Below are 16401 nucleotides of genomic sequence, written 5' to 3' on the forward strand. Positions count from 1 at the left end.
GAGACTGATATGGAAACAAGCGAATTTTCATTTCCAAATGTTTGATCTCATCTGCAGATTTCCTTCTAATTGTATAGATTCAGCAAAACACACGCCATTTGGAATTTGCTTCGCCATCAGCATTTTTATGCGTCTAGCTTGTAGCTATCGTTTCATGTTTATTATGCGGTTTCTTAATTCGATGTGAAGAGCCAAGAGCAAATCGAAGCTGTTATATGATGTGTGACAATGTTGAGCTTCAGCATGGCAGTTTGCCAAGATAAAATTCTACTCATTGCGTTGCCCTGAGTATGCTTAGAATAATCATGGATGCTTAGGCTCCGTTCGTTTGGCGGAAAATATTCTCCCGGAAAATATTTTCCGGGTTTTCCGATGTTCGGGGGGCGGAAAATGTTTTCCGTGGGAAAATATTTTCCTTCCCCCCTCACAAAATAGCCTAAGTCTACGGAAAATGACTTCCGCTTCTTCAAAAGCGGAAATCATTTTCCGGAGCTTCTTCTTCTTCTTCACTAAGGTTGCCGGCCGCCGCCGATCGCCGCCGCCGCCCCCGCCGGTCGCCGCCGCCGGTCGCCGGCGAAAAATATTTTCCAAAACTTTTTCATATTGGTTGCCGAACACCGGAAAATTATGTTCCGGGAAAATATTTTCCAAAAGGAGAATATTTTCCGCCAAACGAACGGAGCCTTAATTTAATAAGCTAATCTATGAGATTATATGTTATAGTTATGGACATTGAAAGTGTGATTATAAATTTTTATAAACTAATTAATATTAGTTTTAACTTGTATGATTTTTAAAGGGCAAAAGCCAACAAAAATCGTAAACTATGTCCACTGTGTCATTACCCTAAACTTTTTTCTGACACTAAAAATTTCAAACATGTACTTGCATTACACATTTACCTTTCGTCAAAATTTCATCAATGAAAACCGTTAAAAGTCTACCTTCATGAACACTAGAAAGCAAATGGTGTTGAAATGGTACTCATTTAGCATAAGTAAAATAAAAAAGATGTCATTATGGCTAAAAAAATATCTTACAGAATTTTGACTGAGCGTAAATATGTCTTATAAGTACAAGTTTGGGTTTTTGCGTCACAGAGGGCACAAGGTAAATATGTGTCAGTGGGCAAAGTTTGAGGTTTTTAGTGACTTTTTCCTTTTCTTAAATTATCATACGTTAAGAAAAATGTTTTTAAGTTGTCATTTCATTGAAATTTACATTGTACCAACAAATGCACTATTTTGAAAGTCTAAACTAAATTCTGTTGAAACCCTTGGTATGAAATTACAACTTGGAGATTCCAGCCGTGGTGAGTAAGATGGAAATGTTTTTTTATTTTATTACAAAAAAAAAACCAAATAGATAAATTCTAATTCCATTCCATCGCAACTGTAACGCCAGAGGTTTTCGTTTTGCCCCTTTAAAAACGTCGAAGGTTGTCACTATTCCAGTTGTCTGACATGCGCTGCAACGAAGACATTTAGCTCGAGATGATGTAAAAGTTCAGGTGTGACGAGACTCGTTGAATGGCCTCATATTCCTAAAAGTCTCAAGAAGCATGCAAAGGCATTGTATCAGCACTGGCATATAAAAAGACAAAGGAAGAGTTTGTCCTATGCAATGTGATCTCATAACTCATGTACAGATTTCTTGCAGACCCGGCTGTCCATCCAACGCAGTCAAATGAGTCAGGAGGGAAGTGAAACTTTCCTATCAGGTGTACATACAAAAGGGAGATAAATCTTCTTACTCTATTCTGCCCCTTCTTTACCGCGTCCGCACATATCAATCTGCGCACGAGAAAATATAATTCGAGGATCAAAGGCCTACACTAAGCTATCCATGGGCGGTGGTCACCTCTCTCCCATGGGGTTGAACAATGGCTGTGAATTTTCCATCACACCACAAAACAGCACAAAAAAAATCACAAATGGCTCGGCCGCCTTCTGCCGGAATCTGTTCTCAACCTCTTCACTGGATTGGCCCAACCAACGTCCCCACCGCTGCTATTAGACGGCTGGCCCGAGTTATTGATCCACCCTTGCTGATGGAGGGTCTGTTGAGTTGATTTTGCATCCTTCAGAGCTGATGGACCAGGACTCCTAATACCACGAGCCACTGCAGCAGGTGAAACAGGAACAGATGATCCAGTCCTAGATTTTACCACCACTTTCTCTCGGTCCTTCCTCTTCTTCTTGCAGATGACCAAGTCCCCTGGGTGAGCAAGCAGTGGAGAATCATCACGCTGAGACTGTTCCCGGGTGTTGAAGTTTCCACTGGCCATGCCAGTTTCCTTTGGATGCAAGCTGACTCTGATCCTAGTGTCTTCTCCGCGTCGCACTGGCTTAAGGGCAGGGTCTTTATCAGCATCGACCTCATTTATAGCCCTGTGTCTCTTGCTTTGGCCAGCGGATGGCTGTTTCGGTGATGGAGCAGATTGGGATGCAGCACCGGGGCCCGAGAAAGATAAAGCATTTCTCACTTCTTCAAAATCTGTGTCTGGAAATGCAATCTTTAATATGTCAAAGAAGAGATCATGAACTTTTCTCGCTTCAGATCTAACCTGCAAAAATGCAATGAAAACCTGAGATTCTGTTTGTAGCAAATAAAAGAAGCAACAAGTAGAGCATTCAATTGAAGATTAATACAGGTGCATGAGAGTTAGTATTCACAAATAAATTGACCACATAGAAGTTAAAAATTTAGCTTTAGAAAGCTTCAGATCTGAGTACTGAACTCCCATAACGAAGTACTGATCAGTATTATCCTTACTTCCATGCTATTGATAAGTTCGTGTGAAGCTGATAAATAGCCACTGAACTGAGTCTAAGATGAAGTCAATACTTTAAAGGTGCACAAAATTTCTGTCAATCAATTATTTGATGCAATGTCTACGTAAGTGCAATTTCAAAATCCCTTTAGCAAAAATAAAAAGTGCAAAGTAAAATCCACGACTCAACTCCGCCTATATTAAAACAGAAAAAATCACAATAAACACAGTCCATCAAACAAAATCTTCAATCCAAATTATAATTGTGCGGTTCCAGCAAGTACCCCAGCAATCTCAAAGGCATAAATCAAGCTCAAATGATTATCTGGATTGGCAAGATCAGGATCATTTGTTTAATACATCAGATCTACACAATTATACACCATACCTCATGAGAAAACCCATAGAACTGCATGGCACCTTTTAACATCAGTTGCACGTCAAGCACAAGATCCATCACATCAGCATACTCCAATTTCTCAATGCGCTGATCAATTTTCCGCAAATCCAAAAGGTTACTTCCAACAACACCCATATGACCAGGACTTCCCATCCTCTTCCAAAGATCAGTTAGCAGCGGAACAATGTGATGCCCTTCCTTATCTATCCTCCTCTGGAGCTTGCTTACTACATTCTTGCACTAAAAATATATATATATGTTGAGTCAATCACAGAAAGATGAATGAAATCAAACAGCATGAACCAATAAGACAAAAAGTTCCGGTGTCACATGCATGTGTAAGAGAAGCTCAATATATCCATCGCTTGTGGATCCCCATGACACAAGATTCCCAGTATGGAATCATAGGACTAGGGCAAGGACTCAAGACCATGACAAAACAACTGCCCCACCCCCCCTCCCCCCTCTACCCAGAAAGGAAAAGAGAGAAAACGAAGAAATAGAAGACACTAACTAAATACCTTTCTCTGAATGATTTCAGATAAACCGGCACCAACACTAGAATTTCCAGAGGGATTTGCAACTCTGCCATTCCAGTTTTCTCTCAAGCGTTCCGCAGCAGTATCTGATGACGAAATTTGATTTGATCTGCTAGATTTTGGCAAGGAATGTAGCTTTGATGGTTCACTTATTCTCCGTAGAGATGTTTGTCTCCTACTTTTCATGGATGGACCACCATGACCATGCTTGGGAGCAGTAGGTTCTCCAAATGGACTGGTCTCAGATGCAGTCCTTGACTGGGGTTGATACTTGTGGTCCATTTGGAGTGGCAAGAAAGCAGAATCTCCACATTGTACAGGTAGTGCCCCATTGCTAGACTTTTCCTCTGGCCTTTCCATAGTGTGACGAGGGCGCATCCTGAGACTGCGCTTCCGCTTGATCTTGGGCTGCAAGACCTGCTCATCTTCACCTTCTTCACGTTCATGAACCCAACTTTCAGATTGTTGATGATCCATGTGAGAATCTCCAGACAGAGCAATTTCTCCCTCTTCAAGTTCGTCAGGCTGGCAAACATCAACAGATTGAAATTTGAAGTAAACCAAAACAACTTTCTCAAAAAACATGACAATCACAAAGAAAAAGAAGAAAAATCTGGGAAACAGTACAGACCATCCTTCTTGAAAGAGAACTTGGCCTGGAATCTAATGCAGACAAAGATCCAAATTTCTGTGAAGAAACAGAAGGAGATGCCGTCCTGATTCCTCTCTGACTGTCTGCCGATGATCCGGAGAAACCGGCTTCTTCAGGCAAATGATTGTTCCTAGTCCTCTCTGATGTCGATGGATACTCATCACCTTCTTCAGCCGGAACATCCTCATCAGATTGGTCTTTGTTGATTGGTAGTGCCCCAGGAGCACCACTGTAAGTGTCCTCCTCAAACTCCTCAATCTCTCCCTCTTCTTCACGTGTAGAATACCGATTTTGCTCATCTGAACTTGCTTCAGAATATTCTTCATTGTCATCATCTAGTTCCTTGTAATTAGGATGCTTTTTACTCTTGGGCCGCCCCCTCTTTCTCACTGATTCAGATCCCGGCTCATTGGGTTCCGTTATTGTGCCAGCAAACAAAGCATTTTTCGATGGCTTCTTTGATAGAGTGGCAATAGCAGCATTGACCTCTTTTGTACTTGCCCGAAGCCATTTTGGCACTCGTTCATAATTGGTCATCTCCTCCGTCCAATCCAGTTCTTCATCCATCTGATCAAATAGCTCGACTTCTTCTTCACTCCTAGCAATCATTCGATTTACCTCCTGCAGAGAGGGAACGTCATGCAAAGTTTCTTGATACCTTTCCTCATCATGTAATAATGTTTCCAGAGTCAACCGTCTCTCTTCGTGCGTTGTTCTCTGGTCAAAGCGACCAGCATTGATCACCTCATCAGCCATGTCAATTTTATATTGTTGAATGTTATTCCTGATCAGGCTCTCGATGGATCCCATATAACGATCCTTACCTGCAAGATCATCTTCCATATCAATTGTACCGCCACTCCTTAGTTCGTCCTCCTTCTGATGACTTGGAATTTTGTCAACAACTGCTTCCATATAAATAACTTTGACTTCTCTCGTCTGCCCAATGCGGTGGGCTCTCGCAACAGCCTGCTCTTCATTTTTGGGGTTAGGATCAGGATCATATATAACAACTGTATCGGCAGACTGAAGATTAAGACCCCGACCAGCTGCACGAATGCTCAACAGAAATATGAAGCAATCTGAATTAGGGCTATTGAAGTCCACGATAGCTGATTCACGATCTTCTAAGCTTGTTGTTCCATCAATTCGCCTATAGAGAAGTCTCCTCCACTGCAAGTACTCCTCTAGTATATCCAGCAATTTGGTCATGGTACTAAAGAGTAGTACCCGGTGCCCAGTTCTCTGCAGCTTAATAAGGATCCTATCTAAGATCCACAATTTGCCACATGATCTTACAAGGAAGTCCTTCGAAAAATCGTTAAAGTAGGGGTAGTTCAGCAAAGGATGATTGCAAGCTTTTCGAAGTTCCATACATCTATTATTTAAAGTTCTAAAAATCCTAGCTTGATAAATCGGATTCTTCTGAACTCTGCGTTGCTCATCTTCAGGGTCAACTCGAAGAGTACCAGTAGATTTGATCCAATCATAGATGACACTCTGAATAGCAGACATTCTGCATCTTAGGACTATGGACACCTGCAACCAAAGGTGCTATCACTTATAGGCCACCACAAACAAATAAAACATTATTAAGTAACCCACTTTTGATCATCCCGTACCTTTGGAGGAAGCGAACCTTCCACATCTTCAACACGACGCCTAAGCATAAATGGCTCCAGAATTTGATGAAGTCGATGGATAATGATGACTTTCTTTTCAGTCTCAAGCCAGTCATCCTCTGCATTTTGAGGAGGGCCTTCCTTTTGGAAGGGTTTCGAAAACCAATCATGGAACACCTTTCGATTATCAAAAACCTCAGGAAGAAGTAGATTTAGAAGTGACCAGAGTTCCTTCAAATCATTCTGCAACAAATATATATCATGCTAAACACTTATAGAGAATAGTGCAATATCAAGCATAAGACAAGCAGGAGCTTATATTTATGAAAAATTTCCAAAAATATGCATATTTAAGATAAGCAATTGCCCTTCTTCCGTTATTTTCTGACGCCTATTTTCAAATGTTACCAAATAGTGGCTAACTGATTAAAGCTTTACCATATCAAACTCTTTCCCTCAAAGTAGCAAATCTGATCGCTAAATTATGCAAAATGTGAGAATGAAAAAGTGTCCTTGCTCTCAAAGCAAAAGTATAAGTTTTAAGTATTGGGAGTTAACTAGCTATTATTTCCCAAGAACTAACTAGCTATCATGCTTCAATAATCTGACAGGTAGTAATAAACCAAAGGGACTGTGCTATACAAGGAGGCTGTCAAAAACAAGGATGCCAAACAAAAGAACCTGGCTGTGTTTCTTCGCCCAATAATATCATAATTAATAAGCAACATTACTGTCTATTGTTGGTCAAAGAAAACAACAGAATATTTTCTTTGCTACAGAAAGCCTGTATCATTGGGCCATCTGCCAACTACGTCCGCGCATCAAAATAAAAATATGAGGGAATGTGGCCAAATATAATCTACCCAAGAGCAGAAGTGACATTTTCATTATAAACTTTCAAATAATTCAAAAATTCCCATAGGAAAATTTCATGTGACGTCGTCTGCTTTATATCTTGACATACCTGTAATGGAGTTCCTGTGAGAAGCAGACGCCTCTGGCACCGATATCTGTCAAGATCCCGTGCTAAAACTGATTCTCTGTCCTTCATTCTTTGAGCCTCATCAATTATGATATATTTCCAATCAACTTTTGAAAGTTTTGACCGGTCGTACATAATAAACTCATAAGTAGTCACAAGAACATTGAATTTCATTGCACACACCTCCTGTATCACAATTACCATAATTAAGCTCAATGAAGCAATTGAACTCAAAATTACATGTAAAAAAATAGCAAAACTCACCTGAGAAAACAATTTCGACCTTTGGTCCTTATTACCCACGTAAAAAATGCATGAAGCTGATGGCAACCAATTATAGAATTCACTCTGGAAAAAAAAATAGATATTGAGCACACTTGAGAACAGGATAAAAGGACAACCATATGATCAACCAAATGATACCAACCTTCCAGTTGACCAAGACAGCGTTGGGTACTATAATAAGATGAGGTCCATAGTTACTCTTAAACTCCATTAGATAAGCAATCAGTGCCATTACCTGCTCTCACAACACAAGCTAGTCAAACAACTGAAAAATCTTGATTGGTTCTCGAGTATTTATTGTACTGCAATCTAAGATTAAAAAAAAAAAACTAAAGTCTCAAATGAGCACTGCTATATAAAATTAGGCTGTGAATGCTAGATCGCCACAACTAAGGATCTCTTTTCCACACTTTAAAGTAGATATTTCAACTTTAAGGACCTAAAAGTTCACCTGCACAGTTTTTCCAAGACCCATCTCATCTGCCAAGATTCCATTTAGCTTGTTGTTGTACAAAGAAAGCATCCACTGCAAACCAACCTGCAGAACTCAAAGATGGTTATCAAAGACTTGGCTTCAAATGTGAACACTACAGCTACATGCTTAAATTAAAATAAAAAATAAAATAAAAAACCCAACATGTCGGATTTCAGGATTAGACATACAAGTTGATAATCTCGTAAAGTTCCAGCCCGCAACATTGAGGGTTGCCTCATAACCCTTTCATTCACAGCATGTGCAAGGGTATAATACCTGTAAACAACAGCGAGAAACAAAAATTACCCAAGAAATCTATAAAAAGAGCTGAGCAGGGTGATCAATCGGACAATGACAAAGATACGGATTACATTGATACATTCCAACCTACTGCTGGAAAAAGACTTTTATGTTCATAAAGCTATGAACCCCATTAAATGCATAGGATAAAGAACAATATGAACTACGAAGGGTCATAACTTCTGAAGAGTGAAAGCTAAAGCATGATTTAGTTGAACAATGCCTTACTTGCTCACAGATGAAGCCTCCTTAGGTGCATTCATTTCCATGAAATGATTCCGTATCATTACTTCTTCTCCAGCACAAGATGCTGCTGCCCTCACTTCTTCTTCAGAGAGTCCCTTCATTCAGTAGATTAACGACAACAAAGATCAGTTATCAAGAGGATAGCCACAATTAAATAATATGACTTTGTTGCAAAAGGAGGTACAGAGCTTAGTAGATCAAACAATGCAAAAGGAAAATTCAACAAATAAAGAAGGGACAAAATACCTGCAACCTTGCAGCTGCTGCAGCAGCATTTGCAGCCTCTTCTACTTCCTGCTGGTTCTTGGCGGCAGTTATTTTATTTCCCAGCTTCTGAAGATATTCTTCTGTCTGAGTCAAAAATGATGACAGGACAGCATACCTCTCAGCAGCATCACCTGGAATGGTGGTCTGCTGCTCCAGCAACATCTCTCTGTATCTTTCCACATCATTATTCTTCAATGCCTCCATCCTTCTATTCCTATCATCATCCTTTCTTTTAGAAAATTCCCTCAACATTCTCTCGTGATATTTGGCAACGCCTCTGTTACGTGCAGTCCGTGCATCACGGATGGCCCAATGAGCTTCAAGAAGCTTCTTACGCCATTGAAAGATTGATTTGAGTTGCTTCTCACGCAAAGCTTTTTGAGAAGCTTGCAATTGACGAGTTAGCTCCATCCTTTGACGCTCACACAGGCGAACAAATTTCCGATATGGCCTATCAGGCATCTGCATTATTTCCTGTTGCTGCTGATCAACTTCATCCCTCAAGCGTGCCTGTAGATCTAAAAGGCGAAGCTTCTTCTCTTCAATTTGCAAGCGAAGTACAAGATCAGGCCTGATCCTTTTCCTCTCCAGATTCACAGCCAGTAAACCGCCAATCTTCTTCAGATTTTCCATCCTCTTCTTGTTGAGCACTTCAAGCCCTTCCTCAAGAAGCAGGTCCTTGATATCATATGCTAGCGTGAGATTGTTATTGCTGTTAAGCACCGGTGCCGACCCAAAAGAGTCATATTTCCTTGTGAAGAAGGGGAAATCAAAAAGTGGTCCATGATACTTTCTGGCAGAGCCTGCGTCTTTTGGCTGGGTCGCTGCACTTGCTTGCACAGGTTTCTTAACCTGCACTGCCTCAGAGATTGCAGCTTGGCCTGCAACACCCTTTCCTTTATCAATAGGAAGATCATTTCCGGCAGGAGTTTTCTGAGCCACACGTTCGGCATCTTGCTCCACCTTGACTGAGAGGACAGCAGTCTGCTGATCATCCTTGACAGCAGATACGGATGGAGGATGATCCTTCAAAGCAGGTGGTGGACCTTGGAAGTGAACTGCTGAAACAGTTGCCTTTTCCTCCACTGTAACAGCTTGCTCTCTTAAAGAAATTTGTGCACTAGGTGGTGGCACAGGCCGAGCATCTTTCTCACCCGTATGTGAAGACCTCACACCATCTTCTACAACCTTTGTAGCAGCCTTTTCCAAACCGTTCCCTCCAGTAGGGAGGATTTGCTGCTGCAACTGCAACTCAAGGGGTGGTGGGACAATAGCTCGGAGTAGTTCTTGTGGTAGAGTTCCTTCTCCTTTCTACAAGAGATACATACAAGTTGGTACATATGAAAAAGTAGCATATGCTTATAACTTCTTCTGACATTCACTTGTGGTTGTGTGTATGAGTGCATGTGCGTGGGTGTGTGCGTGTGCATGCGTGCGTGCATGCGTGCGTGTGAGAGAGAGAGAGAGAGAGAGATTGGTACTTTCAGCCGCCTAAATGCCAATATCTGAGCTTTAAGCACATGCAGTTGCTGTTTTGTAAAACCACAATGTTGTTGTGACATCTGCACAGCTACCCCACCATGGGAGGAAGGATGGCTATTTGGGGCCCCGCTGCTAGAAGGAACCGGAGACTGAGGTGACGACCGATTTATCTGTTTAAGATATTGCATCTGCAAGGATTCTTGGCCACTGAATGACTTCTTATTCTGTAAAGATGAATCCACACCCTGAACTGCACTTGCAGATAGTTGAGGGGGACGCATAGGGAGCATTCCGTTCTCAAAGACGGGAGATTTTCCCGAAGACACTTGGTTCTCCCTTCCATGAGTAGGAAATTGCTGCATCATAATGTTATTACTGTTGCTGACTGCCCCAGGGCCAGAAGGACCAGCAGGAATGTTCTGCTTGGCCTTTGCTGAGCCAGGTTGACCAGATACTTCATTGGGAGAATTAGCATGGGAAGAATTCTCACTTACGACTGATGGAGAAGCAGCTTGTGGTTTTGAGACAGGTGTGCTTGATGATTGTGCACCAAGATTACTTTCGTTTGCTTTCTGCTGGGCAGCCATCCTAGCCTGCATGAGTGGTATGAGCTGTGCCATCATGTTGGCATTTCCAGGTAGTGAAAGATCAATGTTATTCTCCATTGCCCATGCATGCACTGCTTGCACCTGGGAAGCCATCAGCTGGTGAGGCACGTTTTGCGAGCTTTGCTGAGTCGGCAGTGCTTGTAAAGGTCTTGCAGTACTTGCATGAGGAAACTGTCCTGTAGCATTTGGCTGGCTAAGTGGCCTTGGCTCAAGCCTTTGTTCAGAGCCTGGCTGAAACACTTGTCCCAAGCGCTTTTCACCAGAAGCAAACTGTTCAGACAAACTCTTGGAGGATGATGCCTGAGCCTGTTTAGATGCCTGAGCGGACATAAGCTCCTGCATTTTCATATTGCCCATCCGCATGTCTTGATCCTTCCCTGATCCATGCCCCATCATCTCCAGTTTAGCTTGTTGAGCTGCTTGCATCATTAAAGCAGACTTTTGTGGATCTTGAAAACCATATTGGAGATAAGCTTGATGAAGGGGATTGAGGACTTGTTGCTCAACACCCTGCTTTTTATTCTGTCCATCCTGGGAGGAACCATGTTGCTGTGCCAAATCTACAAACTTTCTAGATTGTTGAGGAAATTGCATGGAGCCTGGTGATGGAGAAAACATGCTACCTCCCCCAGTTCCTTGGAGTCCACCTGTTTGATATGCTAGAAGGACTTCATTCCCTTCAGGTCTTCGCATGAACTGCTGCTGCAATAACTGCAAACACAAAAAAATGTAGCAAAGAAGTAAAATACATTTTCAGCATGCAGTAGACACTAGACAGTCACAACAATGGCAGAAAAAGCTACTACCCAGATATAGAAAACCTGTTTTTTCAGGTGCAAGTTACAGATCCAGAAACTAGCTCTTACTTTGCAAGCTAAGAGAAATAAAAGAGATCCGAAAACAAAACTATAGCAAAATGTTATATACGGTTTACAACATATATCTCAGAGTTTAAGTATCAATATTTCTCATTCATCATATTGAAGCTTCCAACGCGGAGCGTTGAAGCTTAGAAAAGTAAAAGGCCCAATAACACGGGAAAAGGCATAACACAATTTCATTACTGGAAACAATTCAAAATACATCTTCCACAATGATGCATCAAAAGCTTTTAACACTAGCCACCCCAAAGATTCACTGACAAGGATGTAGAAGTTTATCAATTACCATGACTAAATCACATATCACCAAGTTTTGTCCTGTAGAAACAAGTAACCTCACAGCAGTCATACAAATTCACTGTGTGCGTAACTAAGTCCTCTTAATAAAGAAAACAGAATCATGCAATATACACCATCTAAAAGTGATTGAAAAATCTTAACAGATACATTAAAACAAAGAGTTCCCCCCTGGCGATTAACAAAGAAGAAAAAGTTCCAAGATCATTAAGGTATCTAACACAAAGCACCATTTCCCCCCCCCCCCCCCCTCAACAAATTGCAAGAGCTCTGAGAGCTACATATCCCATCTCATTCGGTCCATACCCAGAAGATTCTCAAAATCCACAAGTGCAAGATAGAAAGGGAGCAAATAGCCAAAAGCATGGAGTATACAATGTCATCAATAACTGCCAAGTGGCAAGCGACAGCAAATCATAAAAAGGGTTCTTGCATATGTCATTTCTCCTCAATAAAGACATAAACAATATAAAGACGAAATTTCACAACAGGCAGTTCCTCAGTTCGCTTGATCATCAGAGATTTAAATAACCTACTGAACCGATAAACCAACAGCTACACTTAATGCCATCAGAAACAAAGGAAGTGCATTAATTGCCCGATCCAATCGCACACAACATCCCACTTGCCAAACACCACGTAGCTTTGCCCCATTCTCCCACCAAAATTCACGTCTAGACACCCAATTCGTAACATGACAAAACCGCTCCCTCCCACCAACTGGAGCATTCGGTGCGCAGAATTCAACCCCGTTTCCTAAGCGCCCGATATAACCACGACGACAACGGATAAAAAGCCCATACCTGTCTAGGCTGCTGCTGCTGCTGATGCTGCTGATGCTGCTGTTGCTGCTGCTGCTGCTGCTGCGCCGGGTCGAATCCCAAATGCGAGGCGGACACGGCCGAGGAGGAGGAGGACGGGGACCCGGCGGCCGACGTGGACGGCGGCGGGCGCCCGGCCGTTCCCCGGCCGGGCCCCCCGCCGCCGCCTCCGCCAATCGGTTGTTGCATGCACAATTCCCCCGGGTAAATTCAAAAATCCTAAAAACCCGAAACTCCCCACATCAATTCCCCCAAAAAGGGCAACCCAAACGAGACGAGACGAGAGAGAAAAAAAAGAGAAGAAAAACCAAAAAAAAAAAAGAAAAAAACCCGCAAAAACCCTCCCACCCACCCAAAGAATCCTCAAATCCCCCCCACCACAAAATCTCGAGCGGACGACCCCACTCGAGCCCCGATCCCAAACGCCCGACACCCAACACACCTCCCCCTCTCCCTCTCTCTCTCCCTCTCTCTCCCTCTCTCTCTCTCTCCTCAAAGGGGGCGATATTTACGGGGGCATTTGCGAGTTCCCTCCGTCAGTAAGAGAAAGAGAGAGACGACAGGCAATTGGCCGAGGAAGGAAGCGAGCGCGCGGGCGCACAGGCACTTGACTGTCTCTCCTCTCTCTCTCTCTCTCTCTCTCTCTCTGTCACGCGAGGGGTGAATTGCGTCTGGGCAGTCAAAAGCTGGAACCCTAAGGGGGGGTGGGGGGGAGGATTTGTTTTTTTTTTTTCAGGCTCGAACTTTTCCTCCGCTTTCTCTTTTGCTTTCTTTTGCCAAGCCCTGATTTTCTTTTTTTTTTCCCGTCGACAGAGATGGGGATGGGGCATGGGGATGGGGATGGGGCATGGGGCATGGGGCATGGGGATGGGTGGGGGCCCTGGTTGCTGAGATATATGCCTCCGGAGCCGCGCTAAGCTACGGGAGGGCCACCGTAACGCGTGAACCCCCCACCCCAACTCACTCCCTCCCTCCAATCGCAGGACGACCCCGCCTCTCTCTCCATGCGCGCCACCCAATAGCGTCCCGCCACGTGTGCGCGCGGGGCATGGGCCTGCTCCACGGGCCCATTGCTGCTCCGTTTTTCCCCCCCCCCCCCCCCCGCGCGACGGCGAAAGGTACCGAAAGCCCTCAATTATGCCCGTTACGATGCATTTGCCCCCAAACACTTTTTCTACTGCACAAGAAATCCCGAATTTGTATCCACATAACACATTTATCCTTCGTCTATCTACACGGATACCGGAGAGCACACGGTGTTGATATAACGCCCACACGGATTAAGCGAAATAAAAACGACATTATTTTGGATGAAAAATTATCTAACGGAACATTAACAGAGGGTAAATGTGTCGCGTAGGTACGAAATTAGGATTTTTTGTGTCGCATAAAAATTTTTAGGGGAAACGTGTCGCAGCGGACATAGTTTAGGAGTTTTGATATCACAAAGAAAAGTTTAGGACAAATGTGTCACGATGGACATAGTTTAGGATTTTTGTGACTTTTTTCTCTAAATGGGAAGTTAGCGAATTACGATATCAGGGAAAACAATAATATTGCGAGCTGAAATCGTATTGTAATTATATTTCGACCTAAAATTGTCATATTGGACCAGATTTACTTCCGTAGGTACTGGATTTACTTCCGTAGGTAGGCCAAATGTAATAGATTGTGTCAAATTGAAAATTAAGCTTCAGATCTTAGCAACTCAATTAAGAAGTCGAATGAGAAAAACAAGGATTTCTCTCCTTTACGGTTTCCTCTCTTCTCCTAAAGCCGCCGCCCACCCCTCTTTCTGTAGCGACATTCGTCTATCTCCTCATATTTAAGACTTTTTCGTTGATTTGCGGTCGGCATCCTTCACGAAAGTGGAGAGTTTTGTCTTATGAGCTCAGAAGTTCGGAGCACGAGCGCCTCGGAAGAATATGCTCTTCCGAATTTGCTCGCTCGCTCCTACTTCAATGCTTGCTCCACATAGTCGAGCGCTCCGCGAGTCTCCAAGGCCTTTTCTTTTCCGCGGCCTTTAGCCACCTGCTTATTTGAAACTGACTTTGTGATCAGCTTACTTGAAAGTGATTTTGTTATCCATCGGTATCTCTTTTGCGAGTCTTCGCTTCAGATCTAGAGCCAGATCTAGATTTGGATGCTCTTCTATTCCGAACTAGATATAAATTTAGATTCACAAGGCGATTTCTATGCACTTTCAACATGTTGATGTTGGTGTTATCTATTTATGGCGATGGTGCTGGGGACACCGAATCTAAGCGCGCACCAACTTTTGACAAAGCTGCAGCTACCGGATAAGGAAATCTCGGCGTGCGCTCATCATTGATCATGATGCGAGATTAGGTGATTGGCCGCCGGTTGTGCTTTGATACTATGACAAACCCGACTTTGGGCACCAAGCGAGTTTCTGCAGGCTGTACCAAGTTGATTTATATTTTAAATTAACTTAGCTTTGTGGAATTTGTATTTTTATCTTGAAGTTATGTAATTTTCTTTCATGTGAAATGGAAAATTTCCTTTGGACCAAAAAAAAAAAATTTAAGGAGTCGTACCAATTAATTATGAGACGATTAAAACGAGATTCAGAGAAAAAGACGAAAGGACGTGATTTAATGGGAGAGGAGAAAAATGAAATAGCTCGATTGTTTTTTATACTGTCTAAATTATCTTTCATTTTTACAAAATACAACATTTTTGAAGTCAAATGGTAAGTGGAAATTTTATACCGATCTGTTGTTTGAAATTTAAAAAAATCGAACGATTCAATTGTTATGCTCTGCATATATTGTACAGTTGGGATTGAATTGCATCTTGAACGGTCAGAGGTGCGGTCACGGACTCATTCTTCTATCGCCTAGCGAGCCCAGTAGATTCATCCATACAAAGGTTAATTTTTAATAAAATGAGATGTTATGTATGTCGCTATGAAAAAAATAATGAAAATTTGACCCAATCTTTGGTCATCGGAACATTGGTTAAGCTCATCCTTTTAAAATTTACGGTTCTTCTATACTTATTCAAATTATATAAAAGCATTATCGAGGTCGAAGAATAAGAAAGGTTTTTCTATACTTATTCAAATTACGGTTTTTCTCCTTTGTTTGAAAATCTAATTATAATCAGCCAAATTACTTAGCAAGCCAATTTAGCATGCCGATTTTGGTAAGCCTCTTCGAAATATTTTAGGCTTTTCCACAAAAATGGAAAGAACTATGCGCATATGCAATACCAAAGCAAAGCGTGGAAGTGAAAGACAAAAAAAAAAACAGTAAATACAAAAAGATAACAGATAAAAAAATTAAAATTTGATTTTCAGAAAAAGAAATTCCGGCTTGCCGGATTCGAACCAGCGACCTAAGGATGACAGCTTTCGACGACTACAGTCCTCCGCTCTACCAACTGAGCTAAAGCCGGTTTTTGTCTCTTCCTATCAATTATTTAATTTTATATTTACTTTGATCTGGCCAATCAGACGAAGCCAACTGTTAATTCATGACCTGTCTCTGTCTGTCTGTCTGTCCTTTTGAAGCTTAGTAAGAATCGAAAGAAGGTTGACATTAGTTTCTGTTGTGAGTTGATGAATCAGATAGAATAACCCACTTGCATCAGCTTAAGACTACCGTAAATCAATCATTGGAGAATTTTCATTTGTGTTGAGGATTGATCATGGTTTCAGTGCTCAAAACTGTAACATGCAATTTCGATTTTGTCATGTCAAGCAACTCCATCAGTAACAAGAAACTCTCTGGAACAGAAGTGCAAGGC

At 42.2% G+C, this 16401-nt stretch overlaps 1 protein-coding gene and 1 non-coding gene across 3 annotated transcripts; both read right to left on the minus strand.

Annotated features, from left to right (window-relative positions):
• Window positions 1-1610: 1610 nt before the first annotated feature.
• On the minus strand, window positions 1611-12901 carry LOC115665589 (ATP-dependent helicase BRM). Of its 2 annotated transcripts, XM_056318520.1 has the most exons (15): window positions 12656-12901; window positions 12613-12625; window positions 10023-11342; window positions 8521-9852; window positions 8257-8369; window positions 7917-8004; window positions 7705-7791; window positions 7396-7488; window positions 7233-7316; window positions 6951-7154; window positions 5987-6229; window positions 4344-5903; window positions 3695-4237; window positions 3162-3413; window positions 1611-2566 (listed from the first exon to the last, which is right to left on the minus strand). In XM_056318520.1, exons 1-15 carry the CDS (start codon window positions 12817-12819, stop codon window positions 1928-1930), a joined length of 6735 nt encoding a protein of 2244 aa, XP_056174495.1. In that variant the 5' UTR covers window positions 12820-12901; the 3' UTR covers window positions 1611-1927. The 2 variants fall into 2 exon arrangements, with proteins under 2 accessions (XP_056174495.1, XP_056174494.1); XM_056318519.1 differs by having other exon boundaries at window positions 12613-12901.
• A 3061-nt stretch (window positions 12902-15962) lies between these two features.
• TRNAY-GUA (transfer RNA tyrosine (anticodon GUA)) lies at window positions 15963-16050 on the minus strand. Its single transcript is given in 2 exon segments — window positions 15963-15998; window positions 16014-16050. It is a non-coding gene; the product is annotated as a tRNA-Tyr (tRNA).
• Between the last annotated feature and the right edge of the window lie 351 nt (window positions 16051-16401).

Source organism: Syzygium oleosum, unplaced genomic scaffold, assembly GCF_021117445.2.
Source record: "Syzygium oleosum isolate NSW1041296 unplaced genomic scaffold, Sole_v2.1 Sole_v2.15, whole genome shotgun sequence".
NCBI classification, from domain to species: Eukaryota; Viridiplantae; Streptophyta; class Magnoliopsida; order Myrtales; family Myrtaceae; genus Syzygium; species Syzygium oleosum.